Source organism: Nelumbo nucifera, chromosome 1, assembly GCF_055504915.1.
Source record: "Nelumbo nucifera cultivar China Antique chromosome 1, China Antique-T2T, whole genome shotgun sequence".
Lineage (NCBI taxonomy): Eukaryota > Viridiplantae > Streptophyta > Magnoliopsida > Proteales > Nelumbonaceae > Nelumbo > Nelumbo nucifera.
The window spans coordinates 25718564-25743107 of record NC_142649.1 but is presented as its reverse complement, the minus strand read 5'-3'; the positions used below and the strand labels follow the sequence as shown (position 1 = coordinate 25743107).

General features: G+C 40.4%; 1 protein-coding gene across 4 annotated transcripts in view; it reads left to right on the top strand.

Annotated features, from left to right (window-relative positions):
• The window catches only part of TPR8 (Tetratricopeptide repeat (TPR)-like superfamily protein), a 123788-nt gene that overhangs the window by 7120 nt on the left and 92124 nt on the right, over window positions 1-24544 (top strand). For all 4 annotated transcript variants that reach the window (XM_010245563.3, XM_088896237.1, XM_088896239.1 and 1 more), the window contains exon 3: window positions 17141-17174. In XM_010245563.3, the coding sequence (XP_010243865.1) occupies window positions 17141-17174 (34 nt within the window). The remainder of the gene's footprint in view (window positions 1-17140; window positions 17175-24544) is intronic.

The following is a 24544-nucleotide window of genomic DNA, read 5'->3' as shown; positions in this document are numbered from 1 at the left end:
GAAATTCGAAGCGGTATTGTTGTTATGATCCAGTCTCCGGGAGTCGGTATGTTACTATGTATGCCACCTTTTTTGAGTCCACACCTTTTTTCTCGAGTGGTTTTTCTCAGGGAGAGTGTTTTGGGGAAGGAAGTGAGCAATCTATACCACTTCTTGCTCCAGCTCTTTTGTCTACTTTAGTGTCTGACCCACCTACTCCACCCACTTTGCCACCTCCATTGCGTCCTGCCTCTCAGTGTTTTACACAACAACATCTATAGTAGCACATGGAGGTTGATTCCACAGTAGAGGAACCCATGTCACTCCCTATCAGCTCATTAGAGATTCTAGGTTCGATTAGTACAGATCCAGGTATGCCCCTTGTTTCCTCTGTTGGTTTAGTTCCTATTGGTACCACTATCCATGCTCTTAACACCATTGCAGATGACCTAGATCTCCCTATTGCACTTCGAAAAGGGAAGAGGAAGTGTACTGTTTATTGCATCTCACACTATCTTTTCTACAATGGATTATTTCCTTCCTACCGAGCCTTCCTTTCTTCCCTTGACTCTGTGTCTATACCTAGGAGTGTGAGACTCTCTCTAAATCAGAGTGGAAGACAACTATGGAAGAGGAAATGAAAGCATTGATTAAAAATCAGGCATGGGAGATTATGGATTTACCTGATGGCAAGGAGACAGTTGGATGTAGATAGGTTTATACAATGAAGTACAAGGCTAACAGAATTATAGAAAGATACAAGGCGAGGCTGGTTGGAAAAGGGTATACTTTGACTTATGACATAGATTACTTGGAGACTTTTGCACCAGTGGCAAGGATGAGCTTAGTCCGGATTCTTCTATCACTTGCAGCTACATACTCCTGGCCACTCTTCCAACTTGATGTGAAGAATGCTTTTTTTAATGGGGACTTGCAAGAGGAGGTGTGCATGGATCTTCTAGCTGTTTTTTATAGTGATGTGGATAAAGGAAAAGTATGTAGATTGAAGAAGTCTTTATATGGTTTGAAGCAATCACCTAGAGTTTGGTTTGACAGGTTTAGAAGTGCATTTGTTGTATTTGGCTATACTCAAACTCAATTTGAACATACTCTTTTTGTGAAAAGGAGTGGAGGAAGGAAATATGATATGGAGGAAGGATGGAGAGGAGAGACAAGGGGGAGGGATCAGTGGAGAGGAGGGAAGGAAAGGAGGGCAGAGTTGGAGGGGAATATGTAGAGAGGACAGTGATAGAGGAATCTAAGAAAGAGGACATGATGGCGGAATTTGTGGGGAAGCTGGGATGTAGGTTGGAAGACTTGAATGTGTTGAAAGAGGGCCTATAGAAGAGGAAGAAGGATATCAGAACAAAAAAGAGAAAATTGAGTGAAGTTGAGAGATTGAAAAGAGATGTGGAAGGTGACAAGAAGTTCAGGGTAAAAGGATATAGAAGGAAAGGGGGAAGTAGTGGTTAGGTGAAGAAGGGAACTAAGAAAGAAGTGAGAATGAAGATACTTGGTTGGAATTGAGGGGAATAGGAAGTGCGAGGAAAAGAGCGACAATAAAAGAGGTAATAAAGAGGTATAACCCAGACATTGTACTATTACAGGAGTCCAAGAGAATGGAGTTTAATAATAGATGGGCAAGGAGTGTCTAGAAAGCCAGTGGGATTAGTTGGGTGGCCACTCCCTTGTGGGGTGCTTCAGGGGGGATAGTGACAATGTGGATGAGGGATGTGGTTGAAGGCTTGGAGGAACTGATTGGAAAATACTCAGTTTCCATGAAGTTTAAACAACAAGAGGATGGCTATGTGTGGGTGCTCACAAATGTCTATCGACCAAATGATTACATACTCGGAGGAACTGGCTGATGTCAGAGGGCTGTGAGATGGACCCTGGTGTGTGGGTGGGAACTTCAATGTGATCAGATACTCGGAGGAAACCAATAATACTAATTAGAGGGTGACAACCAGCATGAAGAAGTTTAACAGGTTTGTGGATGCCTTTGAGCTCAAAGAGATACCTCTAGCCCATGAGACGTTTACATGGTCTAATCTTGAATCTAGCCGCATATGCTCCAAGTTGGATAGGTTTCTGTTCTTTCTGGACTAGGAAGAACATTGGGGGAACTTAGCTTCTAGAGCTCTTCCTAGGGTGATTTTTGATCATTGGCCCATAGTGATATGCAAGGAGGAAAGGAGTGGAGGACCTGCCCCTTGTAGATTTGAAAATATGTGGTTACTCCATTTTGGGTTTACCAAAAGATAAGGGAGTGGTGGAATGAGTGTAATCCAATGGTGGAATCGGAGGGGATGAGATTTCATAAGAAACTACAATTTTTGAAAGCAAAGGTCAAGGAGTGGAATCTTTTGGAGTTATGGAGGTTAGAAGAAAGAAAGAGAGCTTTGATGGACCAACTTGAGAGCCTTGACTCTAAAGAAGAAAGGGGAGAATTTGGAGAGGAAGACAAGGAATATAGAAGAGGTTTGAGAAGACAGACAGAGGACTGCCTACATAAGGAGGAAATAAGCTGGAGGCAAAAATCTTGTTGTAAATGGTTGCAAGAGGGAGATAGAAATACCCGGTTTTTTCATTCTATGGCAGATTGGAAAGAGAAGGAGAAACTTTATTTCCAAATTAGAAGTGGATGGAATTGAGTTAACACAACAAGAGGAGATAACTGGGACTGGGGCATGTGTAGAACACTTTAAATCCATTCTAAGAAGGCCTGTAAGTAGAGGGGTGTGGGTAGAAGGAATGGACTGGCCAGATGTAGGGGTGGATAATAGGAGAAGGTTGGAAAGAAGGTTTGATTTGGAAGAGATCAAAGAGGCTGTGTTTTCTATGGATAGAACAAAAGCTCTAGGGTCGGATGGGTTCACACTGTCTTTTCATCAATATTGTTAGGATATTCTGAAAGATGACTTTCTGTTGGTTTTTGAGGAGTTTCATAGGAGAGGAGTTGTTAACCCGAGTGTGAATTCCACTTTTATAGCTTTGATCCCAAAAATGAAAGATGCATCCCACCCAAAGGATTTCCGGCCAATCAGTTTGGTAAATAGCCTGTACAAGATTATTGCAAAGGTTTTGTCTTTGAGATTGAAGGAAGTACTGTCAGACATCATTGCGCAAAATCAAGGAGCGTTTGTGAGTGGAAGACAGATTACTGATTAAATCTTCATTGCTAATGAGAGTGTGGAGAATTTCAAGAAGGATAAAAAGAAGGGAGTGGTTTGTAAGTTGGATCTGGAAAAGGCTTATGACTTGGTGGACTGGGAATTTTTAAAGAAAGTTATGACCAAATTTGGGTTTGGGGTAGATGGTGCAAATGGATTATGGGGTGTGTTCGGAATTATCATTATTCTGTGCTAGTGAATGGGACTGTGGTAGATTCCTTTCTAGCCATTAGGTGTATAAGACAAGGAGACCCCCCATCTCCTTTCTTGTTCATACTAATTGCTGATGTTCTGGGGAAATTGATTCACAGAGCAGACTCTAGGGGCCTCATTAGAGGTTGGAGAGTTGGAAGGGAGGAAACCCCTCTCACCCACTTACAGTTTGCTGATGACACGAATCTATTCTGTGAAGGAGGTAATGTGAGGTTCATCAGGAACATGAAATTGGTGATACAACTCTTTGAACAAATGTCAAACTTGAAGGTGAACTTTGGGAAAAGTTGTGTAGTGGGTGTGAATATGGAGGAGGGAGAGATTAGGGAGAGTGTAGAAGTGCTAGGGTGTGAAGTCTCAGGATGGCCATTGAATTATCTAGGGTTGCCATTAGGTGATAACCCTAAGAGAGAGAGCTTCTGGAACCTGGTGCTGGAAAGATTTGAAAAGAGACTTGTCTCTTGGAAAAAGAATTACCTCTCTTGGTGGGAGGACTACACCGATTAAGGCCACTCTAACAAATTTACCCATTTATTTCCTGTCAGTGTTCAAAATTCCAGTGAAGGTTTCTAGCAGATTGGAGAGGATGATGAGAGATTTCCTTTGGGAACCGGGAGAGGAGAATAGGGATCATAGAGTAAGCTGGGAGGTGGTGACCAGGAGTAAAAACTGTGGTGGTTTGGGGCTTGGGAACATTAGAAAGAGGAATATGGCCATTTTGTGGAAGTGGTTGTGGAAGTTACCATTAGAGCGGGAGAAACTATGGGCTAGAATAGTGGCAAGCATACATGGGCTGGAGCAAGATGGATGGGATGTCGGAATCAGAGCCAGGACCACAAGCACTTCACCTTGGAAAGCCATTTATGATTTGCTGCCAGTATTCTCCCCTCGCATCAGGTACGATTTGAATCAGGTAACTCCATAAAATTTTAGGAACAAACTTGGGTGGGGAATGCCCCTTTGAAGGACCAGTTTCCTTCTTCGTATCCCTATCTGATTTTAAAAATGAGCCAGTTTCTTCTTTCATTACCCCTTCCTCTTCTAGTTTTGGGCTTGGGTGCAACTTGGGTCTAATAAGGGTTGTGAGGGACTTAGACCTCGACAGTATTTCGAGCCTCCTTGAACTTCTTGATAATGTTTTCTTAGACCCTATTAAGGTGGATTCTAGAATTTGGACCCTTACCCCCACTGGCTCATTTTCTTGTGCTTCTTTCTTCAAAATCTTAAGCCAGTCCACCAGTCCTGTAGCCCTCCCTTTCTCTGTTAATGAGGTTTAGTGCAGACCAATTCCTCCTAGGGTTGGTAGTTTTTGTTGGGAAGCCTATCTGGAAAGATTCAACACTGGTGATCTGCTCCAAAAGAAGAGACCCAATACTTGCTTGTCAACACATTGGTGTGTTCTTTGCAAAGATGATGGGGAGACTGGTTTTCACTTATTGGTGTCTTGCCAATTTGCTAAGTCAATTTGGGAGTGGGCTTTATCCCTTTTTGGGTGTAGTTGGAACCCTACATCAGACTTGCAAAGTCTTTTCTCCCTTTCTTTTTTCAGGTGGCGTATGAAAAGGGTAAGGACTATGTGGAGAGGACTAAGGGCTGCAGTATGCTGGTCTTTATGGGAAGAAAGAAATCCCAGGATCTTCTCAGAAGTTGAGAGAGGTGCTGAAGAACTGAGGGCCCTAATCCATATAAGGGCTATACAGTGGCTGAAATCCCTAGATTCACAAATTACACAGTGGATGACATGTTGAGGAAGTGGGGTGAGATTGCAAACTGTACCCAAATCAAAACAGTAATGAGTGTGTCTTGGACCCCCCATCTGCTGGATTCTTAAAACTAAACTTTGATGGGAGTAGTGGGGAGAATCCTAGACACTCAGGGATTGGGGGTGTTTTTAGGGATGAGAATGAGGTTATTTCTGTCTTGTTCTCAGGCTCAATTGGAGTGGGTGACCCTTAGAGCTGAGATCTTTGTAGTTATGGAAGGAGTTCAGAAAGCTAAGAGAAAACTCATAATTGAAGGGGACTCGGAGGTGGTGATAGGGTGGCTGAATAAAGACAAAAATGGCTTATGGAATTACATTAATGTGAGGAGGAAGTTTAAGTGGCTGGTGCGAGAGATGGAAGTTAAGATTAGTTGGGTTAAAAGATAAGTTAATTCTTTTGCTGATGGATTAGCTAAACAAGGGGTGGAAAGGGAATCGATGTTTTGGGCTCAGGTGTAATTTTCTTGTCTCTCCTTTTTCCTTTTTCTTTTCTTTTCTTGGGGGCTCAAGTTGTAATTAGAATGTAGAGGAGATGGGCCGAATGGCCCATAAGCTGTCATTCTATGTTATGTTTATGTTTTTTTCTCTGTAATGGGCCTTATTCTGGGCCCATACTCTTACATACTCTGTTTTGTAATTTCTTGCCCATCCAAGGGCCCCTCTGTAATATTTCAAAGATTAAGTTAATAAAATGATTTAGAGTGTTAGAGGGAGGTTTAGTTCGAACCTTTCTTCTCTAACTCTCTCATTGCCGCCAGCTCTCTTCCTCTCTCAACTTCTTAAGCTTCTCTTGTTCTTTTTTCTAGTTTTGTATCTAATCTCAAGCTGTTCTATACTACAAGAGGGCTGTTTTCAACTTTCTAGGGCTGAAAGTTTAAAGTCATTCGCCTGGTTCTTGGAGGTCAATGGAGGGTGCCCAAGTCTCTACACACTTGGAGAATGGTTCGGTGACTAGGAAGAATCAGAGAGCAAGGTGTTCGGCCTGGTTTGAAGTTCAAATAAGAGATTCTCTTACTGTAAGTTTTCTTAGTTATTGCTGGGTTATTTCCGTTGTTTGGGAGGGCTGTTAAAGCATTCAAAATCTTCCTCCATTCTGCCCTACTGTTGCTGGACTGATTCAACTCAGAAATTTCTGGGTTATTTTGGAGGGCAGTTCGACTGTTATTGGACTGCCAAGTTGCTGAAACTGTTTTGGACCAAGTGGTACTACTCTTAATTTCAGCCCAACCCTTTTCTTGGACCTATACGGAACTCTATTGAAGTGGTTTCTGTTAGTTAACAGTAGGCTGTTAACTACTGCACACAGAGTGTTTGACAAAAGGTCTCTTAAGGACTGTGGACCTTTTTCTCTTCTCTTTGGGACAACTGTTGTTGGGGACCTGGAATACTTTGTGTTTGGAGGTCTGCTGGTTGTCCCTTGAAGGCTGAAATAGTATTTCTTACTCTAGAAAGAGCTACCACTGAGCTGGACTGTCATAGTTATCAAGATTGAACTAATTCTGTGAGCTGGTTGTTGTTGCTGATTCAGCTCAAACTAAGTTCATCAAGAACCCCAGTACCTTGGAAAACTTATTAAAATCCTAATTGGAGCCTTTGCATGATGGATTTCTCGAACCTTGAAAGCAAGAATGCTGCTGAATATGGACAGACTTTGGGAACCCCAGCCGATTCTATGTTGGCTGTAACTACAGTTAAACTTGATGGGACCAACTACTTGGCATGGTCACAATCAGTGAAAATCCATATTTGTAGTAGAGGAAAATGGGGGTTTATTTCTGGGAGCAAGAAAGCTCCTCCAGAGGATGATCCATCTTATGAGAGATGGATGCAAGAAAACTACATAGTGATTGGGTGGCTTGTGAATTCAATGCAGCCACAGATTAGTCAGCACTATCTTTGGATGAACTCGGCTAAGGAAATCTGGGATAGCGTTGCAGAAACTTACTCCCAGAAGTTGAATGTTGCCAGGGCCTACAAACTGAGGAGTGATGTGAAGAATCTAAGGCAGGAGGAGAAGTCACTTGTAGCATACTTCTCAACCCTGAAATCTCTATGGCAAGAGATTGATTTGATAGAGGTTGTGACATGGGATACCCCTAATGATGCTGAAACATACAGGAAATTAGTTGAAAGGAACAGGGTCTTTGAGTTCCTGACAGGGCTGAATTCTGAATATGATATCACAAAGCAGAACATTTTGTCCAAGGAAGATGTTTCATTGTCTCAAGCATATGCTTTGGTCAGCAGTGAAGAGAGTAGGAGGCAAGTGCAGGTTCAAGGAGTCAACATCAATGATCATTTTGCAAATATGGGAATTAAACCCAAAGGGGTTATAGGAGCTCCCAGTGGCACAGGAAAGAAGGAGGTGGTGTGTGAATATTGCAAGAAGCCGAAATACACCAAGGAAAAGTGCTAGAAATTGCATATCAGTCTTGTCCTTATCCGATTCCAGAAGAAGAATGATAGTAGAAAGACAGGAAGTGCACATGCAACCACAAGTACAAATATAGAGGTTGAGTCTGCCAGTGCACAGTTGGTAGCCATGAAAGCTGAATATGAGAAGTTTGGAAAGATGATCAGTCAACTTGAAGGTGTAACTTCATCATCCAACCCTTCTGGAAGTTCAACCACCACCGCATTTGCTCCCTCAGGTATAAGAGCTTCTGCTAACCATGCATCCACCTCAGGTAATCCCAAGACCCCTTGGATCATAGACTCAAGTGCTTCTGATCACATGACCAACCTTTCCACTTTGTTTGTTTCATATGATTTGCTTCCTGGTCGTGACAAAATCACCTTAGCTGATGGTTCTCTTGCCCCTATTTCTGGCAAGGGAATTGTCAAGCCTACAGACTCCTTACTCTTATCTTCCACTCTTCATGTACCTAAATTGAATACAAATTTATTATCTGTAAGTAGCTTGACCAAGTCATTGAATTGTTGTGTAACCTTTTTTCCTTCTCACTGTGTGTTTCAGGATCTGGAATCTCGGAAGGTGATTGGGAGTGGCCATGAAGCGAACGGAATATACTTGCTCGACACTCCTAGCCAATGCCTTGATTATCCCAATAACGCTGCCTTTGATTCTACTTCTTCGGAGTCTGTCAGTCGAATTATGTTGAGTCATTGTCGTTTTGGTCATTTACCTTTTTCTGCTTTAAGTCATTTACTTCCCGAATTGTTTAAGGGAGTCAGTGTGTCCAGTCTCAATTGTGAGTCATGTCAGTTGTCAAAGCATTGTAGAAACAATTATCCTGTGAGAAATAAAAGATCTTTTTTTCCTTTTCACATTGTGCACTCTGATGTGTGGGGGCCTTACCACTTATCTTCTATGGGGGGGCTACAGATATTTCGTCCTGTTTATTGATGACTTTTCTAGATTCACTTGGATATACCTGATGAAATCCTGTGATGAAGTTCCAAGACTTGTGAGGCAATTTCATGAGCTTATTTTAACCCAATTTGATACCAGAATTAAAGTTTTCAGATCTGACAATGCAAAAGAGTAATTTGAAAAGAGCTTATCCTTGTATCTCTCTGACATGGGGGTTATTCACCAAAGCTCTTGTGTTAGAACCCCTGAACAAAATGGAGTTGTTGAAAGGAAAAATAGACATATTGTTGAAGTTGCAAGAAGCCTTTTACTTGTTTCACATGTTCCTACGAGATTTTGGGGTGATGTTGTTCTTACTACTACCTATCTTATAAACCGTATGCCATCCAGGGTTTTAGGGTTTAAATCCCCCTTCAGTCTTCTTCATCTAGACAAGGATCTTTTTCCCATTCCTCTTCGTGTGTTTGGTTGTACTTGTTATGTTCACATTCCAAGTGCCTAAAGACATAAGTTTGAACAAAAAGCCCATAAGTGCATTTTTCTTGGTTATTCCCCCACACAAAAGGGTTATTGTTGTTTTGATCCTAAGACTGTCACTCGGCATGTCTCTATGGATGTTACTTTTGATGAGCTTTCACCTTTTTATGGTTCCCCTCAGGAAGGACATTGTCAACAGGGGGAGAGTTTGTCACAAGTATTTGCTCTTCCTTTTCCTGTCCCAGTTGAGTCTCTTGGCAAGCCTGTATCCTCACCAAATGAACCAAAGGAGGATCAGCCACTTCATTCATCTTGCCCTAGTGCTCCTATTTCTTTACCTCCTCGTCCTATCCATAATCCAAAAGTGTATCAAAGGCAAAGATCCATAAATGAGCAAGTTGTTTCCCTTACAACAAATGAGGCTCATACACTCCCAATCACAGATGAGATAACAGGTACTGCTTTAGCCCCCTTGGAACCATCATTCCCAGATCTTGATGTCCCCATTGCTGTTAGGAAAGGAAAGCGGAAGTGCACTGCACACTGCATTTCCAAACATCTTTCTTATGATCTACTTTCTCCTTCATACTTTGCCTACCTCTCTTCAGTTGCTTCTAACCCTATTCCTAGGTCTGTATCAGAAGCTCTTGGGATTCCAGAATGGAGAGATGCGATGAAGTCTAAAATGGATGCTCTACACAAAAATGATACATGGGAAGTGGTGGAATTGCTTAAAGGGAAGGATCCTGTTGGATGCAAGTGGGTCTTTACCATTAAATACTGGGCTGATGGGACTATTGAGAGGTATAAGGCCAGACTGGTTGCAAAAGGTTACACACAGACATATGGGATTGACTACCTGGAGACCTTTGCCCCTGTTGCCAAGATGACATCTGTGAGGGTTCTCCTATCTCTGGCAGCTCACTTTGATTGGCCTCTTTATCAGTTAGATGTAAAGAAAGCATTTCTGAATGGTGATTTACATGAGGAAGTCTATATGTCTCTCCCTCCAGGAATGTATGGGAAAGATATGCAAGTTGAAGAAATCACTTTATGGACTCAAATAGTCTCCTAGAGCCTGGTTTGAGAAGTTTAGAGCTGCACTTGTTAGATTCGGCTATGTCCAGACACAGTCAGACCATACTCTCTTTGTGAAGAAAAGTGGATCTCTAGTAGTGTATCTCATTGTGTATGTTGATGACATTATAGTGACTGGTGATGATGCCTCAGGCATTCGGGCCCTTAAGTCTTTCCTTCGCACAGAATTTGAGATTAAGGATCTGGGAGAGTTGAGATACTTTCTTGGCATAGAAATTGCTAGATCTAAGGATGGGATTCTTATCTCCCAGAGGAAATATGTCCTTGATTTGCTGTCTGAAACTGGAAAGATGAGTGCTAGACCGGTTGCAATTCCCATTGATATGAGTCACAAACTTTCAGCTTTGGATGGAACATTGTTGGAAGACAAAGGGGTCTTTCAGAGACTTCTTGGGAAACTCCTGTACTTGTGCATGACTTGGCCAGATATTGCAAATGCTGTCAGTTGTATTAGTGAGTTCATGCATGCTCCCAGAGATACTCATATGGCAGCTGCAGGACGAATTTTGTGTTATCTGAAAGGCTCTCCAGGAAAAGGAATTCTATTTACCAAGCATGGTCATCTGAAGCTTGAAGCCTATACTGATGCTGACTGGGCTGGAAATATTGATGATAGAAGATCTATTTCAGGGTATTGCAGTCTGGTGGCTGGTAATGTTGTCTCTTGGAGGAGTAAAAAACAATCAGTTGTGGCCAGATCATCTACAGAAGCAGAATATAGGGCCATGGCACATGGAGTCTCTGAATTGTTATGGCTAAGGTCCTTAATGGAGGAGCTTGGGATTGATCATGACAATCCAATGATGTTGTATTGTGATAATCAGGCTGCCATCAACATTGCTCACAACCCAGTACAACATGATCGAACCAAACATATTGAGGTTGATAGACACTTTATTCGAGAAAGAGTCTTTTCCAATGAAGTGTGTCTTCCATTCATTGCCTCTGAAGGACAATTGGTAGATTTCCTCACCAAGGGTATTTCCAGAGCAAGGCTTCAACATGGCACTGGCAAGCTGGGCATGATTGACATCTATGCTTAGCTTGAGGGGGAGTGTAGAGGAGATGGGTCGAATGGCCCATAAGTTGTCATTCTATGTTATGTTTATGTTTTTTCTCTGTAATGGGCCTTATTCTGGGCCCATACTCTTACATACTTTGTTTTGTAATTTCTTGCCCATCCAAGGGCCCCTCTATAATATTTCAAAGATTAAGTTAATAAAATGATTTAGAGTGTTAGAGGGAGGTTTAGTTCGAACCTTTCTTCTCTAACTCTCTCATTGCCGCCAGCTCTCTTCCTCTCTCAACTTCTTAAGCTTCTCTCGTTCTTTTTTTTGGTTTTGTATCTAATCTCAAGCTGTTTTATACTACAAGAGGGCTGTTTTCAACTTAGAAGATAAGAAAGTTTGTCTTCCTTTTTGTAATTATTCTTATGTTGAATTAATGAAATTGTTATTGATCAAAAAAAAAAAAGGAGGGGATCACCGGTGTCAATTTTGATAGTGTATGTGGATGACATTGTTGTCATATGAAATGATCTAAGTGAGATTGATACCTTGAAGAAGAACCTGTACAAAGAGTTTGAGATTAAGGATCGTGGGGAGCTAAAGTACTTTCTAGGCATTGAAGTGGCAAGGTCTAAGCATGGGATCTTCATCTCACAAAGGGAGTATGTTTAATCTCATAGAGGAAGTATGTTTTGGACTTATTATAGGAGATAGGAAAACTTGGGGCAAGGGCAGCTGATACTCCTATTGATCAGAACCATAGTGCTTCAGAAGGTGAGCTAGTGAAAGATGTTGGAAGGTATCAGAGATTAGTGGGCTGGTTGCTATACTTATGTACGACACGACCAAACATCTCTTATGGAGTGAGTGTGGTGAGTCAATACATGCATGGCCCACGAGTTCAGCATTGGGAGTTCATTGACAAGATACTTTCCTATTTGAAGGGATACCCAGGTAGAGGCATATTGTTTGTTAACCATGGACATTTGAAGTTAGAGGTTTAAACAGATGCTGATTGGGCAGGGTGTCTAGATGACAGGAGATATACATCAAGAATTTGCACTCTTGTTGGAGGTATTCTAGTTTCATGGAAGAGTAAGAAACAATTAGTTGCAACAAGGTCAAGTGCAAAAGTTGAATATAGAGCCATGGCACATGGTGTTTCAGAGCTCCTCTGGGTTTGATCCTTATTAGGGGAGATTGGAGTTGAGGCCAAAGAACCTATGATGCTATACTATGACAATCAAGCGGCAATTAACATTGCCCACAACCTAGTTCAGCATGATAGGACAAAGCATATAGAAGTGGATAGACACTTTATAAGGGAAAAGGGTGGCATTTGGAGTAGTGTGCTTACTATATGTTGCTTCTAACTTGTAGCTTGCTGATGTTTTTACAAAAGGTGTTGCAAGAAACAAGATGGAGCATGATCTACGCAAGTTGGGAATGTGTGACATCTATTCCCAACTTGAGGGGGAGTGTTGAGTTTTGAGTTGATGTCATTTGTTTTTTATTTACATAGCATAGTTAGGGAGTTATTGGCCCAAGGCCCATTAGTTTATGTTTAAGTTAAGAGTGTTTATTTAGATTTTACAAGTAACCGACTTACTAAGGGCATACTTGTCTTTGTATTCAGCTTTTATTTGTGAGTATATAAGCTAATGAAAGGGGTAACCAGACATAATTTTTGGCTTCTCCCATTCTCTTCAAGTTCTCTCCTCTTTTCTTCTCTACATAAACCTTCTCTTCTCTTCTCTTTCTTACACAGATTTTATATCAAAACAGATCTTCTACACTTTTCTACTGAAGCTTGCCACAGGTGTTGATTTTGATTTTTCTCATGGAGCACCTCTCAACAGAATGTCTTGATTTTGAGGGGAACCTTTTTGTACCACAAATCTTTAAATGGAAAGGGATGCTGAGGAGAGGAAGGTGCAATGAGAGCATAGAAAAAGGAAGCACAAGAAAAGGCTCTACAGGGGTTGGCAGTCCAAGTATGAGCATCTAGTCTAGAGGCATCAAGGAAAACACCATCAAGGACTTTCAGCAAATCAAGAACTTGAGAGGTTTCTAAGTCTCTAACACCCCGATGAAAACCTAAATCCCAATTCAAATTTCAACCCATGAATAGAAGGGGTCACAAATTTAGACACAAGCTCTTTTTTTATAACCAAATAGTGCAGTCTTTGAGTGGAGACTTTTCCACCCACAGATTTTCCCAATTTGGGATTTTGTGACTAGATCACACATCATTCTAGATAAGTTTAAGAAAACAGGAAGAATACCTTGAATTGCTTTCTAGGGCAAAGCTAAGGTAGTCCTTGCCGCTACACCAACGTCCTAGCCATTATCCATAATGTCATGAATGCTCACAATCACCTTGTGCCACAACTTATCTTCTTTTAAGGGCAACCTCCACAACTATTTCCCTAACAATTGCCTTGATCCTATGGGCAACATCTTCCTCAATTCCTCCCTTGTTATGAATTATCAAACCAAGTTACAGGAAAGGCCACATTGAGTTATCTCTTGGTTTCCAATCCTAAGTGTACCTTGATTTGCACTCCTATTATTAAATTTATATTTCATATATTCTATTTTATCCATACTTACTTTTAAATCTCTTGTTTCCTAGGTAATCATCCATAATTTTGCATTTAATCTTTCATTCGTTTCATCAATTAAAACAATGTTACCAACAAACAACAAGCATCATGGGACCTCCTCTTGAATATGTTTAGTCAATTCATCTATGATCAGTACAAATAAATAAGGGCTAAGTGCTGAACCTTAGTGAAAATTCATTGTAACTATAAAATCTGATGTCTCTTCTATAGGTGTTCTAACATTGGTTGTTGCACCCTCGTTCATATCCTTAATTAGGTCTACATACCTATTTGGCACTCCCTTCTTTTCCAAGACTGATCATATTTTTTGTTTTGATTCAAGAAAAAGGAGAATGGACATACTGATTTTTGAAGAATTTTTTTCCCTATCAACTGCACTTACTAAATGGTAGATCCTAAAATTTGATCTGCCTTGAGGATGGACTATCCTATCATTGCAAACCTAGGAAATATGGTTGTAGATTGTGAATGATTGTATGACAGCGTGATGGTGACAGTGGTGGTAACAGTGTTGTGGTGGTCGGAGTCAGGATGGCGAGAGGGAGACCCCCTATCTTGGTAGTAGAGATGTGAGATGTTGAATGGTTTTTTTTTTTCAAAGAGGTTACCGAAACCAAAGTCTAGCTGATAGAGGGTGTTTGCCAGTTTTATCGCAATGGTGACCTATTCTTCATTGAAACAACGGAAAAAAGGGGTGTGCGTTCAAAGGAAATTCTTGGAAAATTGTTTAGTTGGGAGGTTTGAGGGGGAAGTGCCTAATATAGTTAAAGTCAAAGGTAGGGCTTGAGAGGTGTGGAGCATTGTGGAGGATGTGAGGGTTAAAAATCTAATAAATGGGATTTTCTTATTCATTGTCTCTATTTTCTCTTCGGAGGTGGAAATTAAGGAGATATTGAGTAGACCTCAATGGAAGTTGGGGGATAATAGCTTGCTTATCGATCTGTGGAGCTCTTGTGTGGGATCTGCTTTAAAAGGCATGGGAGGCGTATGCCTGGAGGTGCCTCCAAAACACCCTAAGGCGTATGCCAGAGGCGTTGACACCTTTGAGGCGTATGGCTCATATGCTTTTTTCATGAGGCATGCTAGAGGCGTATGCCTCATGTGCCTTGTTCACACCTCATGTTAAAGGATAGCAAAAACAAAGAAAAAAGAATGACAAAGTTCAGATCTGTAAACCTGTTGTCTTCGGATTAATCAGGGAATAAAGGGAAAAAGAAGAAAGAAGAGAAAAGAGAGGAAAGAAAGAAGAAGAGTGAGGAGAGAAAATCTGGTTTGAACTAAAGAGAAAAAATCAGTCCTCTCCAGTCGACCAGGGTGTATTAACCTTTCTATTTTTCTTTACAAATGACTCTTGTGCCCCTACTTAAGTATGGGACACATCATCTAACTCAAAGACATATCACCATACTGATAAAACTTAAATGACCATTCTACCCTTATTTAGTCGACACTAACAAAGAAAAAAACGAAAGGAAAGAAAGGGATGGGAAAGAACAAGAAAGAAAAGAAAAGGAAAGGGAAGGAAAGAAAAGATAAGGGGAAAGAAAGTGGGCTGGGGCTTAGTCCTCGGACCTCTTTTAACTAGTGATGTGCATCTTCATTCTTCTTAATATGAAATATTTTTATTAAAAATAAGGAAAAATGAGATCCTCCTTCCTCCTCATCCCCCCTCCTCTTAAGTAGGCTTACGCCTCCTTGTGTTTGGGAGGCTCACACCTCTTATGTTCTGAACTATGCCTCACGCCTCTAGGTAGTGGAACACCTCGCGTCACGCCTCCGCGTTTTAAAACATTGTGTGGGATGTATAAAAAATGAGCCTACTATTAATGATAGGTTGAATCAGAAGATCTAGGTTTGAGTCTATGGCATTTCATTGATGCTCTAGAGTCTAGAAATTATCTCGGTGGTTGGTGACTACTATGGGTTTTCCTAGCAACCCATGACTCATTCAATGAGTTAGCTACATGCAGATGGGTTAGATTGTAGGCAATGTGGAGGGGGGAAGTTTCGGCGGTGGTCATATGTGGTACATATTTTTTTAGGCATATGTGATACATATTTGGTCAGAGCTTGAACCCTTAGTATGGTTGGCAGCTACCATGCACAAGGCGGCGAGGAAAATCTCTAGTGATGAGCTGATTGATACCTATAAGGAAGGGGAGTTTTACATTGGGGGAAATGATGTTGCTCAAGGTCACCAAAGGACCTAGCCCCACCATTTAACTAGTGATATGCATTCTTCATTCTTCTTAATATAAAAGATTTTTATTAAAAATAAAGAAAAATGAGATCATCCTACCTCTTTTTCCTCCTCCCCTTCCTCCTCACCTCCTCCTCTTAAGGAGACTTACACCTCCTTTTTTGGGAGGCTTATGTCTCTTAGGTTCTGAGCTACACTTCATGCCTCTAGGTGGTGGAACGCCTCACATCATGCCTCTGTGTTTTAAAACATTGGTTGGGATGTATATGCTCTTGAATCTGAAGTGCTATGCCAGTCTTACATATTTTCATATAATAGGAAAATAACCACATCCATTACTTATATGCAGGCAGGCATCATGGTATAATCATTTAGCTGGACTTTTATTGGGATTTGGGAAATAGGGAATAATAGGTCGTTATTCCCTTTGTTTTAACATTTGATATAATGAACTGGTGTCTGGCTGACATACATTTGGAATTTTATGGGGATCATCGTGTAATTGCCATTATAATGTTTGTACAATATTAATTTTCTAAATTTGACCTTTTTTCATAGAAGCTGAAAGGGTTTTGTAACTATTTTTATGAAGTATTAACATGACATTTTTATTGATTTATTTTTAACAGTGTTTATTTTTTTTAGTTGCACATATTTTCTAATCAGTAATACTGTAATAGTAACTCCATTATTTATTTATTTATTTTTTTTTGTGAATATAAGATGTAAGAAAAGGACTGACTTATGAAAAAAAAAGAAAAAAGAAAACAAAGAAAACTGACCAAACAAAAGACCAAGAATTAAATCAATGCCTCAATAATTCCTTCCACATAGCTTCAAAATCTGTCCTCTGCATATCATTGAAATATTTTTGCACTAGAGCCCAGTCTATAATCAAAGAGCTGATGTCATTGTATAACATGTGGATAGTACCTATATATGTAGATTAGATTAGTGTAAAATGAACATGGATCCGTATAGCTAATTTAGGCTAAGGAATTTTCATTATTTTATTTTTTTAGAAAGTTGTATTTTTGTTAGGATACTGAAAATCTCTTTTCCTTGGTAATGTCTAAGGATCTTTTTTTCTTTACCATTTACTCATATTACCAATCTATAGTTCTTTTTTCGTTAGAATGGAGGTATCCTGCACTATTCTATTTGATGGAAATTTTATTATCACTTTAAATTGAGTGTCTTTTACTTTGTTTAAATTGTCTAGATAATGGATTTGGATTTAATGCTTTCTCTTGTTGTCCTTTTTAACCAGAAAAAGGCTTTGACTGGAGAACCTGACTCATTTGGTACGGCTCTGATCTTTGATATATTGGTGTTGTGATGTTTTAGGTCAAAGTTTTATTGATATGATTTCTTGTTTGTTAAGTCATGCTTAAACATGTAAAATGTTTTCTTCTTTTAGCAAATGTGGAATATGGAAAGGAAGGCTCAATTCACTCCTGGTAGTTTCTTTTTGTTACATAGAACAATGAACATCTTTTCATACGATCATGTGGTTTGTTTTTTCTAGCTTTTATTTTAGTTGTGGAACAATTTGGATAGGTTGTCTAGCACAGGTCATCTGTTTCCAAGGGCTCTATGTTTTTTTAATGGATAACTGTAAACTTTTATTTATTTATTTATGGTAAGTAACTGAAGCACTTTATTAATGAATATCAGAAAATGTGGACAAATTACATACAGGATACAGCCCTTAGGTAGGGTATCAATTATTACCCTACCTCAATAACATTATAACTGTTACAAGCAAGCCCAATACAATTGATCCCTGCTAACCCCTTGCGTAGGTAAAGCATCTATCCATTTGAGATCTCTGCACCCATGTGTTTTTACAATCATGCACATTGTCAACCATTCAATCTGTTTGAGTTCATTCCTGTAACCCCCATATTGCTTTCTCACTGTTTTTCAGCCACCCAGTTACAACTTTAGAATAACCTTCAATGACTAAATTTGTTATATTTTGTTCTCTTGTACATTGTATTCCATGAAGCACTGCTAGAAGGTCAGCCCTTGTTGCATCTCCATGGCCAATTGGTCTTGAGAAGTGAGAACATAGCAATGATATGTCATTGCACATCTCTAAGGACTCCTCCCACTCCCGATGGACCTGGATTTCAAACACTGGTCTCATCAAAATTTAACTTAAATGAAGCCCTCCTCAGGTGCTGTCCGTTGAGTATGGACTTTTGATTTCTTTGAAGAGGATGCTACCACCTCACTCCACTTTCTCCACAAATTGTCATGTGTAAAGGATGACAATAACTCTATGGACTTAACCCAGTGAACCACCCTGGCCCCAAACTATACTTTTTTGATTGATAACTGAAAGTTTTTATTAATTTAAAAAAGAAATAGATACTATGTACAAACAGTACAATATGCACTTTTCACTCTTAGTAGAGGCTAATATCATTGCCTCACTCTTTTCTTTTAATAGAGAACTTGTGGCCAATTGGTCCTGAGTAGAGTGCAGCAATTGGATCTGTGGTTCAAGGAAGGAAGAAGTGCAATAGTTTGTCAGCCTCTCAAGAGATCTTCCACTGACAAAAGGTAGAAGAGAGGTGGGATTTTGGCCCAATGAATCATCTTAAACATGATACTCTGAATCAAAAGATTTACAGGATGGGCTTCTTCCTTGCATAAATGGGTATTCCTTTCTTCTGAAATGGACCATAAGATGTAAACACTTGTGGTTCTCTATCAGATGCTTTCTCTTTTTGTAAGTGAAGGTTGAAGAGAAACTTCAAACAAATTGTACATTATCCCCTTGTGGGATCCACCTACAACCAAGGATGCTGAGAAATGCTCCCGAGTTCTTGAGACACAATTACTAGGAATGGCAACGAGGCGGGTTCGGGGCAGGCCCGTCCCCGTCCCGTAACCAAAATCCCCTACCCTGTCCCTGGTGGCGGCGTGGGCACTCTTCCCCCATTGGGGATGGGGAATCCTGGAATTTTCCTTGCCCTAAAGAAATTACTTAAATATGCATTAAATTTTAGGGGTATTTTAGATATAGGATTATGGGAATTTAGGGGTAGTTTAGAACTGTGATTATGGGATCCTAGATTTTTTTTTTGGAATTTGGGAGAAATTCAAGGGATTTTAAAAAATTAATGTTAAGCCTAAGAACATTTTAATAATTTACCACCGGGTTTGGGGCAGGTTCGGGGAATTATATGCAAACCCCGTCCCTGCCCCATTCCTAATTTGGGGCAAAAATATTTTCCCCGTCCCCGCTCCGTCCCCATTTAAGATTGGGGAGGGTCAGGTGGGGTAGGGCACCTGTTTTTCGAGAAAAATTTCCATCCCTAACAATTACAGAAGATTAGTTGATCTGTAGATGATGCATAGTTTCACTACTTTCCAAACACAATAAGAAAATATGAGGTGATAAGCACCAGTTGGGCCTCCTCCTTTGAAGAACCTCACAAGTGTTGATCCTAGAATAATAGACCTCCCAATGAAAAGCCCTAATCTTGGGTAGGATCTATCTACTACAAATAAATTTCATTGGGAAGGGTCTAGGAGGGGAAGCAGAGAAAGGTGATTCAAAAAGTGAAGCACAAGAATAAAAAACAGAACTGGAATTCGACCAAACTCTCGTATCAACAACTGAGGAATCAAAGAAACAACCTTTAAGATGTGTAAGAAGATTAAGAGCTTTGGAGTATTCAGAATACCTTAATGCTCTTCTCAACCCCAAAATTCTCGGTAGATCTGGACTCAGATAAAGAGCACAAGAAGCTACTGGCTGATGCTTAAGTGTGGAGATGGGGTAAACAGAAGGGAATTTGTCCTTTAAGGGATATCTCCCCACCACAAGTCTCCCCCAAATTATATTTTTATTGTTCTACTTTTAATGAACCCCAAACGATTATTCCCTTTGTATTCCTTGCTTGGAAGTATGCCAGCCAAGCTCTTAGCAGATCTGTTAACCCATATAAAAGTTGCATTTGTCTCTGTTATTAGATTTTTAATCTCCCTCATGATTTTCCTATAGAGACAATACCTTTGTCCATGGTCTTTTAACCAGTGACCACCACCCTCAAGTCTCCTTCCATGGTTCCACCTGCAATTTGTTGTAGTTCAAAGAGACTTCTAGTCTAAGACCCTTCAATGTTTCTTTGAGTTCTGCCCTTACCAAATTTCCGATGCCTACTGGTCCAAAATACTACAAATATGTGGGAATGGTTTTTCTCTTTGTTAGGATGTAGGTGGACCCTGCCAACGGAGGTAGACAAGCTTTTTGACCTTTCTACCTTTGTTTGGACTAAATGGAGGGGAAGGATTATGTGGAGAAGTGCTAGAGCAGCAATTATATGGACTCTGTGGGAAGAAGAAACAATAGAACTCTTTTAGGAAAGGAGAGAAGTAAAGAAGTGGTAAGAGATTGCATAATGGTGAGGGTGATATATTGGCTTAGGACCTTGGATTCTTTCTCACATTGGTCCTTCGATGATATCTGGAGAAATTGGGAAGTAGTGGCCAGAAACTCTTCCAAAAAAGAAAAAGAAAAGACTTTATGGAAACCCCAGCTGAAGATTTCGTGAAACTAAATTTTGATGAGAGCTTAAGGGAACCTAGGCCCCTCGGGCATAGGAGGGGTGTTGAGAGACAAAGAAGGAAATATCATTGTGTTTTTCTCCACACCTATGGGAATGGGGGATTCCATTAGGGCGGAATTGCTTGCTGCTATGAAAGGGGTGCAGATTGCAAGTGCGTTGGGCTTGATAAATGTGGTGATTGAAGGGGATTCAAAACTGGTGATGGGTTGGCTGAAGAATCCAGAGTCTATAGCCTGGTGCTTTAGGGATGAGATGAAAAACTTTAAATGGCAAACTAGAAACATGAATTTGAGAATACGTTAGGATAGGAGAATGGCTAATGCTATGGCAGATGGGTTAGCTAAACAAGGGGTAATTAGGGACATTTTGTATTGGGCTCAGTTGTAATTGACAACTGTATTTTGATTGTTGAGTGAGAGGTAACATCTTGTACCTCTCTGTGGGATGCTTCTACTGCCTTTCTTTGATCTTTCATACATACTCACTTTTACTTATTGAAAAAAGGTATGGCTACTTATTGGAGGTTTGAGTTTTCTTAGTGAATACCCACTAAAATTGAGCTAAAAAACTCCATGAAGAGTGCCCTTGGGGGTTTGGGGGGGCTCCTACACTATATGTTGTGTACGAGTCAAGAGACATGCACTGACATGCCATCCTCTAATAAGTAACACATTAAGATGCCTCTAAGTCCATTTCTGATCAATATTTAAGGGTTTCTGTGTAAGTTCAATAATACCTTAATAGGACTGAGTGCTATTAGAGAAGGTTCTAAAGTGCATTTTTTTTTTTCAGATCCTTCAAAGATCAGTAGCTTAAGCTCTTCTTGATGTATCCTTATCTTGGTATTAGGAGAAAAGAGTCTATCCTCAAGCAAGTTCTAGATGTTAGTAGGAGGCTCCCATTGGAAGCTAGGGGAATTGAGTGACAAAATAAAAATTTGAGGAGATAGCTCCTATTTTTGGTCTATTGTGAGCAGTATTGAAGGAGGTATTTGTGAACACAACATTTGATGCTTATGTTAATCTCAGGGTCTTGGGGAGGAGTCTAGTTGGTTGTTTTGTTAATTCTGATCCAGATGCGGAAGATGTTAGGGATTGGGCTGCAACTATTTAGAGCCCAAAAAAGCCTTTGCAAGTTAGGAAACTGAACACTGGTTTCTTCCTATTTACGTTTGATAGTGTGGTGGCGAACCTCATGCTGGAGCGAGAGCTAAGTTAGTTGCGATCTCTAGATCTTAGAATCAGGAGGTGGTCTCCCCTGGTTGGTGCTATCAGAGACATGGGTCTGTCGAGTTTGGTTTGGATTGTTGTTTTTGGCATTCCCTTTCATGGCGGAACTTGAGTGCTGCATGAATTCTGGTCAAAGTTGCAGAGGTCCAGACGGTGCCAACATTGTTATCTCTTTGTTTTGTCGGTGAGAGATACAAGCTAAGACTTGTCGTTGAGGGTTCTTACTCTTTAAGATGGGTAAATAGCTTCGAAGGGTGGAAGGAGCACAGTTGGAAGAAAGTTCAATTTTCTGGTGAAATGAATGAGAATTTGAATGGATAGGTGGTGGCAGGAAGGACAGAGGCAGACAATGAAGGGAATTTATGGTACTTTAGGAATTTTAAGGAGGTTGGCTCAAGGGGTCATGGTGAAGGTGGAGGTTGTCAGATATTGAAGAGACTAGAAGTGGGTGGGGCCCAGCTGAAGTCTGTCGAACTAAACCGGGGGGGGGGCTTGATTATCTTAGTGGGTGGTTGAGTTGGTCAGGAGAAAGGGGGAGCGGGACATGTGGATGGCCTTAAGGAGAAAATTTTGATGGAATTCAAAGAGCTGCTTAAGAATGCTAGGCCCGATGGAGAATCACGTTGGGCCCAAGCTTTGATTGCTTATTTTAGTGGTAGCAGAAGTTTATTCGATTTAGGAAGGTAAGTGGACAAGATAATAAAGCTTTTAAGCTTTAACTGACAAAAATTTAAAAGGTGTGGGACGTTTGGAAGGAGAGCCATGACCGAGGTTAGAAAGAAATAGGGAGAAAGTTGGGTTTAGCGGAAAGAAGAGGATTGTTGGAGGAACAATGATGAAACTTTTTGATTGTCAGTCTTCTTTTGTGAACGGTGATACTGGATCCTGCTCTCAGGTGGTTAGAGATCCTGTGGTGGTTTGCATCTCTTTTGAGCCTGAGGTGGCTGCTGTGGCTTCTGAATAAATCATTTACGATTTTGGATTAGCAGTTCTGTTGGTTTCTGAGGAGGTCCTCTCTGCTATGTTTGAGAGGTTGAAAGAGAGGGACAAGGAAGCTGAGGATGGGTGTGCTGATGCAGATGCTGAGTTTAAGGACGAAGATGAGATTGGAGGGAAAGGTGCTTTAGTTGCTGGAGACAGTGTTGATGGTCAAGACGAGAGCTTTGAAGGTGATTATTTTTGTTTTGAAGAGGTGAAGGTTGGAAGGTTGGGTGTTGACCTGGGTCGAAGGAGCAAGACTGAAGAGGAGGAGTCGTTTATTGGAGTTAATTAGTAAGAAATCGCGTAGCTCAACAAATCCTAATGTTGTGCATATGGTGAAAAATTTTTCTAGATTGAATCTTGGTCTGGCTGGGGCAGGACCTACAAAAAAATACAAATGGGTTTGTAGGAGAAAAGGTACAAGAGGCAATTTGGCATCTGGAATGAATCATAGGGCGCAACGATGCAGGCCCAACCATTGGAATCCCATTTGGGGAAGGAGCAACAAGACAACAAGGTGAGTGTTGATGGTCCTGATACTGGTCTTAGTTTGATGAAGCAAAGTAACAGTGATAAGGTTGGCGTTTCAATGTGTGTCTATTCAGAAATTAGTGGAAAGAGAAGTCATGATTGGTAAAAGTTTGGGCTTGTGTTTTTGGGGAGGTGAGGAGTTTGCTAGAAGGGTCTTTGAGGAGTTTGAAAGGAGAAGGAAAGAGAAGTTGAATAAAATAGTTCTTGGGGAAGGAGGCGAGGCATGGAAGGAGGCAAGGTTCAAAATATCGATACAGGGCGATACGCTGGTAGGGCATATTGGTACTGTTTTTTATTCTACCCCCTGAACCATTGCCGACCCGAAACACCCCCTGTAGGGGTGTATCGGGAAGGCTTCGATACGATATGTATCGGTCGATACGGGCCGATACGTGACGAAATTTTGATCCTTGGAATGAGGATGTTTCAGACTAGCATGATGCGATTGTGGATGAAGAGTGAGGCCTTGGTTATTTGCAAGTAGTGGTTACACTTCTGATTGGCTTTTTCAATTTCTTTTGTCATCGTTTAAGTCTGGTTTGTTGTGCCTTTTTGTCTGTAAGTTGTGAGGAGTTTGTTTCTGTTAAGGGGTTGTTGACATCTGATTGTTGGGTCTATTGGCTATGTTTTTCTTTCGGGTGATATCTTGTCACCTTTCTGCTGTATTTTTTTTTCCGTTTTAATGAAAATTTCTCTTTATCCTTCAAAAAAGGTATTGAGAATTTTATCCTTCTTGTTGACCACTTCTCAAATTCAATTTTTGTTGCAATTAGACCCAACCGTATAGCTCTGAATTGGAAAGCTTAGTAGTTAAAGGCATTATGATTGAGAGCTTTAAGGAAGGATGAACATTAGAAAGAACTGTTTTGGTTAGAAAACCACATTTGGCAGTTAAGATCTTTTGGGTCCAAGAAGATATTGTAACTTCTTAAATTCATACTCTGCAATCCTGTGTTAATGGATCTGAACTTTTTGTTCATGCGTTTTGATCTTTTTTCTTATCTTTTTTTTTCTGTCTTTGTTGAACCCAAAATTCTTATCCATTAGTTGAAGTTAAATATTATAGCTTCTTGAATTCATTCTCTGAAATAAAAAATTCTGTGTTAATGGATCTGAGCTTATTTTTCATGGGCTTCGATGTTTTTTCTTCTCTTTCTTTCTGTCTGTATCTTTTTACTCTCTCTTTATCTCTATCTTTAATTATATTTGTAGATAATTTTATTTGTTAGCCTTGGGAGTTAATACAACTTTTCTAGCTCTAATTCCAAAAATCCTGATGCTAGCCAACCCAAGGATTTCCGACCCATTAGTTTGGTGACAAGAATCTATAAAATAATTGCTAAAGAC